Genomic DNA, 7,947 nt, shown 5'->3' with positions numbered 1-7,947 from the left:
TATATATATATATATATATATATATATATATATATATATATATATATATATATGAATTCGTAGAGGTGAGTTCTAAAATGGAATACCTCTACATCAACAACAAAAAAAGTCCATCCAAATTGGATGAAAACTTCAGTTTAAGGATTTATTTAACAAAATAAATGTATTAGTCTAATCATAAAAGCAAGTTATCATTATAACTGGAATTACCTCTATGCCATGATCTGGTGCCTGTGTCCAACAAGGAAGGAAAATTATAAACTTAAACTAAATAAAAACTAAATAAATATTTTGTTTTACTGCAATGAGCAGTATGCACTAAACTAAAAGTTTTTACAAATAAAAATATTGGATAATAAATAAAAATCTGATATTGCTTGTTAAATAATATATCCATATCAGATCGTCTGTGTTTTATATACGTCTTTATAACTGAACATGGTCCCAAGAGCTGACATCACTACAAGGTGAAGGATGGGACAAAAAAAGGAGCTCCCACTGTGAAAAGGCTGTACTTTCATCTTATAGAGGAGGAGCAACAGTGGCACAATACACAGTACAGTATAGTGATAGCTGTTGGGTGCTGGTAATAACTATGGCGACAATCCAATTAAGTCCTCTTTTGCTTTTAATCTTTACTAGTAAGAAAAAAAAACATAATTCACCATTACCAATATAACTGCTGTATTTTAATGTGTGTCTTTTGTTTTTCAGATGTCTGCTTTCCCCTGAATATCCAACAGCCTGAACATCTGCTGTACAACACTGGAGAAATTGCAGCTTCTCTTTGTACTCATGATCAAAATGACTATCATTACATGTACTGGTACAAACAGAGTATTTCAGAGAGTAGCATGCAGTTGGTGGCGTATTCTGTTGGTAAAGATAGAGCCACTATTGAGAGCACATTTGACAAATCTAGATTTACTCTAGTAAGACCGACTGTGTTTGAATTTGCCCTGATCATGAATAATCTGACAATAGAGGATTCAGCTGTGTTTTACTGCACTACCAGTCGAGCACAGTGACACACACAGCCACAAAACCTTAACAAAAACATGGCAAATAGAAAAAAGTTGAATAAAAAGGTGTTTCTAAAAATGTGATTTGCATTTTTCAATGAATGGGAGTAAACATCAATGATGAGCATTCATTTTTAATGTATATTATAGGAATAAGTACATGAAATAAACTGCCAAATGCTCCCCACAAATATAAGATAAGCAAACAGGTGACATATTAGCGTGTATTTGCGTCTTTTAGCCTATGGTCTCAGGGAACTAGAACTGGAAACGGGCAATACACATTAAAGCTCATATTGATTGATATGTTGGATTTAGTATTTATAGTATAATATATAACATTTCTAAGGTGTCAATATATTTTGCAAATTCAGAATGATATCTCTCTGTATAAGTCTGGATCCCACGTCTCAAGCCATTGCCGTGTAATCAGATCATACAATCAGATCATACAATCAGATCCATCTTTTTTCAGTGATGCATGTGAAATGAAGGAGATCATTGGTCACCTAACATTTACAACAAAAATCACATTTCTGTCACCTCTGACAGACTTTAGTGCTTTGCTCATTCTACAGAAATCTCCAATGTTTTTCAGTCCCTGTGATATATTTTGTCTCCTTTATTTTTTCCTTGTAAAGGAGCTTGTTTGGAAAAACCACCTGTCAATCACATTTTCATTCATTTATCTTTCTTTATACAGGGACAGGCCATTTAGAGCACTCAGACTCTCCTTTTCATGGGCGCCCTGTTTAAAATACAGAAAAATACAAATAAAACAAATAACACAAGTCAACTTAAAACATTAAAACAGGTGTGAGTATACATCTTTCTTATCAGATTATTCAACTGTATTTGTGACACCAAAGTATACAGTTTTGTATGTACTTGAAATATATTAATTTTTATGGGAAGGAAAATAACCAAAAGCTTTTTTTTAGTGCAGCCAGTTTTTAGACTCCAAACATGAGATTTTATATTATATCGGGGCACTCCTATGCTTAAAGTTTAAAAATTGAAGTCCCCCAGGTACTACTGGCTTCTGTTTGAAAGATAATCTTGGAACCAATTCCATGTAGCACTGTTAAGTCCAATATGCTTCAGGCGCTTGAACAGGATTTTATGATCTACTGAATCAAAAGCTGACGAGTGACCACATTCACATTATAGACTATTGAAGAAGGGTGTATTCTGGATCCCAGGCAAGTCATTCCGAGTTTGTCCACACATTAGAAATAAGAAGACAATTAGAAGACAATTGTGATTTACAAGGCAAGAGTTAAAGAGTAATCCCCATTAGACTCCAGCACATGCTTTTGTTTCAGTTTTCTATATTTAGATCATGGATACATGGTGAAACTATCAGTGTCTATATCACTGCAAGTGCCAACAACTCTGCTTATTTCTCCATTAGTTTGGAGTTCATGGTTGATAGTCAGATACGTCATTATCCACTGGTAGTAGCAGTGCAGTTGGGGGCGTATTCCGTTGTTAAAGGCATCCTCTATTGAGTGTTTTTTTTGACAAATCTACATTCACTGTATTAAGGCCGTCTGGGCATGACTCCATCCTGATCATAAATAATGTGACAAAAGAGGATTCAGCTGTGTTTTACTGCGCTACCAGCCAAGCACAGTGACACAGAAAGCCACAAAAACGTAAAACATTGAACATAGTTAAAAATACCTTTACATGTTTTCAAGAATAGGAATAGTGCAGACTGAATCATGAATAGTTAAATATAAACATAAATGATGGCAGTATTTGTTTTAATATGAAGCTTTGATGTAACATACATGAAATGAATGAGCAGACAAGCCACAAAAGTGAGATAAGCCAGCAGGTGTCTTTCACACGCAACAGACACAATGTACAATGTCACTGTCTTGTTATAATGATGGATACAACTAATGTAATGTAATCCATGCAACTATTCAAAGTGAGATTACATCAATGTATTGTCTTTAGATGTGAAAGGATAACAGCTGTAAGTGAGAAGACACTGACCTCTGTTGGGGGGAAACATGATTACATTTACATTAAGTCTATAATTACACATGTGATAGGGTTAACCCAGTCACTGTATTTTTGTATTTATAAATTTTTAGTTGTAGATTTCATGAACTTTGTTTCCTCTGTTTGCGGTTTTCATGTATAAAATTTAAATAAATAGATTATCTTTTAGCAACAAATTATGCGTTTGAAAAAAACAAAACAAAAACAAAACAACTTCTTTACAAACTATACCTTGATTTACATTTACATATGTAAAGCATGCATTTCAAATGAGCATTTCTTGTGATTTTGACTTCTTACAGATGCCACCCACCAAACATAGTTTGTCTATAAAGTGAAGAAGTCTATTCAAAGCTTGCACTAAAGTTGTGATGTAGATCTTTGCCTCTTGTATCTGATTGGATCTGAGGTGTGGTCAGGAAACATGTCACTTCTTGTTCTTAAAAATGCCTCTATATGTTTTTATTGACTTGTGTTTCTACTTTGTGTTTGCTTGTCACAGCTGCTCCTCTCTCTCTCTTTTGTGTCTGAGAGGAGCAGAGCTTTTTGTATGAAGTGTTTTCATCGTGGGGACAGGGGGCACCGTGTTACACTCCTATAGAGACGCTGTACAAAAACCTCTGAGCTCTCACACAGGGCTGCACTGACTGTACTGGGACAGGAGCAGAGAGGGACAGGATGGACCCACATGGACACTCCCCTCTCTGAACGGGACACTGCTCTCACTGAAGACACTGGGCTATAATACAAATACAGATTTTTATGACTTTAATATCTGGAAGCCTAATATATGTCACAGAAATACATCTAAAATATGGACTTTATTTTCCTTTGGGCATTTTTTAAATGTTTAATGAATGAATTATTGTAATAAATTAAGTATCACAAACAGACTTCTAATCAATTGAGTAAAAACTGTGCAACATGACGACATGAAGCATCTGGATCTTGTGGATTAGCTTCAACAGCTTTAAAGTTTTTAACATTTTAAACTTTTACAATTATAGACACAGCCATGAGGTTTTGTTTTAGAATGGATTCAATTTTGCAAAGTAGAAGAGGGTGAGAGATTTTCAAGTGTCAGTTTTGATCTGCACGAAAGGCACTGAGACCAACTCTCAACCTGTCTGCTTCAGACAAGGCACCAGGCTCATTGTTCAAGGTAAATATGAATAATTATTGTGTTTTTTTTATTGTATTTTGGTTTGAATGCATCACTTTGGAAATAGTTTTACAATTACACAAAATAGGGTAGTTTGATGCGCCATATTACTTCAATGTGACAACAAATCCTACTTTGGGCAAGGAACCAAACTGACGGTTTTAGTTAAGTTTTGTCATTTATATGTGGCACTGAAAGCCATAATAAATATTCTTAAAATAAAAATATAGGTATTTGATTTGTTCATGAGCTGGGCTGGACACTAAGCTAATTCACTTTGACTTTGGCTCCAATGAAGCATACTTTGGTGGAGGAATCAAGTTAACCAATTTAGGTAAGGAAAGACTAAACTATGCCTTTACCATTTTTGATATCTTATATATAGATCTATCAAATTTGCCATCTACCTATTAAAAATTGTCAAAATTTGCAAAAAAAAAAAAAAAAAAAAAGCTCAGTGATGCAGAGAGATAATAAGTCGGTGGTTTTTGAATAGTTGAGTTGCTCTGTGTACATTCAGTGAAGCTCACTTTGGAGCCGGCACCAGACTCACCGTTTTAGGTAAGAAAAATATAGTAGCAATGTTTTTAGTGATAAGATGATTAAGTTCTCATGTAATTTTGTCATTATAGAATCTCCTAATTTAAATTTTTGAAGTTGATGAACAAAGTTGGTAGCAGAAAAATACAGCTGTTAGTGAAAAAGGTGCTACAGTGAATATTTTTGGCTCATTGCCCAGTTTATGTGGTCTAGTACTGAAATAGGTTCTTAGTGTTCAGATGTATAACTCTGAACTACCAAGCAGAGGCTTACTTCGGAGATTATTGTCTTAGGTAAAAACAACCAAAATAATAAAAAATATGTCTCAATAATTTAACGTTGTAAATTTGTAAAAAAAAAAAAAAAAAAAAAAAAAATATAAACTTCAGCAAAAAATAATAGTTGCCTAGTTGCATGTAGCCTACATTGGTGGAGGAACCTGTAGTGCCCGTTTTGGGTATAGAAAAAATTTGAATCTAAATACTGGCTGATAAAAAGTATAAACACATTTACTTTTATGAGAACACTGGCTATAGTGTAAATTATTTGTGACTGATGAATCATACATGTAGTAGATGATTTAAGCCTTCAGCATCTGTGCCAAGACTCAAAATGTGCAATATTCAAACCATAAATAAATGTAACTTTTATCTTGTTCAATTTGTCTTTGATTTGCATGATTTTGGTTATAAAAGACAGACTAAAAATATGAAGATACTGCTGTAAAAATACTTAAAATACTTACTTATTACCCTAAATAGGTGTAACCAGGGCCACTCAGTCTTATATCGGCTTTGTGAATTACACCATTATGCTCATATTTTGATTAAATTTCAGTTACAAAAGTATTCCTCTTAATTGTCTCATCTTTTCAGAGCCAAACATTTACATTACCGAACCAAAAGTTAAAATCTTCAAACCATCAGAAAAAGAGGGTCCCAGAAGCAGGACCCTGGTTTGCGTGGCCAGTGGCTTCTACCCAGACCATGTCACTGTTACCTGGCTCATTAATGGAGACAAAGCTGAAAATGGGGTCTCTACAGACAGCGTCCCGCAGAGGAAAGACAAGTACTACACGATCACCAGCCGGCTCATGATCCCAAGGGAAAAGTGGTACAACCCGACAAACACTTTCAAATGTAATGTGCTCTTTTTCAATAAGTTTAACAACACAGATCACTTTGATGAGATAAAGGGCATTGAAGGTGAGTATAAATGAGTTTGAATAAGATAAATAAATATGTCAGGTATTTGGTTCTAAATCATCTTTGTCTCTACAGGGAAAAATGCCATCTCACGGGGTATGTATACTTTGCACTCGTTGTCTTAGTAACTGCAAATCTGATGCTGTGTCCATGTGGTTCAGTGGAACTCTGGAAAATGTGTTTCTGAGTAGAAAAATGCACAAAAATGCTCGCACAATTCAGAACAACTCAGGAACTCGAGCAAAACCTTCTGCCCAACTTCTGCACCTGAAGTTATCTGCTGTATGGAGATAAATGAAAATCAGCCAATCTGTTAATTGATCTAACACATTTGATTGAGTAAAAGTGATTATCTTTAGGGCTTAACTGTCAGTTATTGATATCATAAGAGCAACAGATCTCCACAGGAAAGAACTGACACTACAAATGTTTAATTCCGATGTAACATTAAGTAGCTAAAGTAAATAAATAAACTCTTATTGCTTAGCTCTTGTACACACTATTAAATCAGCGGACTGAGTGATTTTATTGACAGTGACTTCACAATAGCGACTTTCTGAGATAAAGGCGCATGAATGCAAACATGCAAACACTGACATCTCATCTCAGAATCCCAAGTTCCAAAGAACCACATTAATACAGCATGAGTCTTGTTTTAGTCCAGGTTTAGAACTGGTTTAATCCAGGATTAAACAAGTCTAGGTTTAGTCCAGGTTGATTTCTGGTTTAGAACTAGTTTAAGCTCACAATAGAAATAATCTTCCCAAAAACATGTAGACTTGGTTGATGCTGGTTTAGTTTTTTACCTTAGTGAGCAGAGTTCAAGATCTGTTCAGATGTGGTTTGTTTATCGATTATTGCTAGCTTCACTGAGTTCAGATAAAAGTAAAATTTAAAAACAAATTATAACTGTGAGAAGTTTAGAAGCAAAAATACATTCAAAACATACCAAAAAAGTATACCTAAAGGTGAAGTGTTCATACTGAAATCACATTAATTTAACATTATCTCAGTTATGATTCAACAGTTACAATTGACTGGCATCAAACAACAAACCACTAACACTAACATTTGATATCTCTAGTTGGTTACTGGTTTAGTGTTCCCATAATATACGTATTATTTAATTCCTCAGAAAAATATATGAAGACCACTCAAGCTGCCAAACTGTCGTACACTGTTCTGATCCTCAAAGGTCTCGTCTATGGAGTGTTTGTGGGGGCTTTGGTCTGGAAACTTCAGGTCAGTCTCACAACATATAAAAGAGAATCAAATAAACAGCAATGATTAAATGTGTTTGAAATCTAATATAAATGTCTTGGTTTTGATTTTAGGGAACAATCGGAAAACAGTGAAAGAGGTCAAGCACATGCAGTCAGTGCTAATTGTTAGTTTCTGCTTGTGAAATAGTTAATCTAATGCATGTACATGGCTGACTACACAATAGAAACAGTTAAACCGCTTTTTGTTTCCTTTTTCTTTACCAAAGCTGGTTCACATTTGCTTCATGATAATATACTGATTTTACTTTTTTGTGATTTATGTTTGTAAAAAGAGGAAATGAGATGTAACATAAGTCCTAATGATGGGGTGTGAACTGTGACTGTAAATCATAAAATTATGTAATTTGTTTCTGAAAAAAGTCAATATAGCTGAGGTCTAAGTAGAAGCTGTGGCTCTGTTTGGTTACAAATAAACTGCCCTCAATCCCCGACTAATACTGTTAATGCTAAGATGTAAATAATGTATATTTGTGAGTTGTGTTGTATTGATAAAATACATCTTTGCATGTTGTCTAAAAAGCCACTCAAAAATTAGCTTTACATGTATGAAAATATACAATCATTGTTCTACATGTTGTTTTGATCATGCATTATAAATAAAATATAACAATGAATCTCAATGGTTTTAAATTACTGCAGTTGTAGAGAAATGGTTCAAATAAGAAGACAAACTCAGAAGATAAAGAAACTGTAATATCAGTTCATAAATGCATGTAGCC

At 34.2% G+C, this 7,947-nt stretch overlaps 1 protein-coding gene across 1 annotated transcript in view; it reads left to right on the top strand.

The window, feature by feature from the left end:
- LOC117390863 (M1-specific T cell receptor beta chain-like) overlaps positions 1-7,746 on the top strand; it is a 13,341-nt gene extending 5,595 nt beyond the window's left edge. The window contains exons 4-8 of the mRNA XM_055231260.1: positions 4,095-4,200; positions 5,616-5,945; positions 6,021-6,041; positions 7,081-7,187; positions 7,280-7,746. Of these exons, the coding sequence (XP_055087235.1) occupies positions 4,095-4,200; positions 5,616-5,945; positions 6,021-6,041; positions 7,081-7,187; positions 7,280-7,300 (585 nt within the window). The 3' untranslated portion in view covers positions 7,301-7,746. The remainder of the gene's footprint in view (positions 1-4,094; positions 4,201-5,615; positions 5,946-6,020; positions 6,042-7,080; positions 7,188-7,279) is intronic.
- The last annotated feature ends 201 nt before the right edge of the window (positions 7,747-7,947 follow it).

This window comes from Periophthalmus magnuspinnatus, chromosome 22, assembly GCF_009829125.3.
Source record: "Periophthalmus magnuspinnatus isolate fPerMag1 chromosome 22, fPerMag1.2.pri, whole genome shotgun sequence".
NCBI lineage: Eukaryota > Metazoa > Chordata > Actinopteri > Gobiiformes > Gobiidae > Periophthalmus > Periophthalmus magnuspinnatus.
This window is presented reverse-complemented; position numbering and strand designations above follow the sequence as displayed.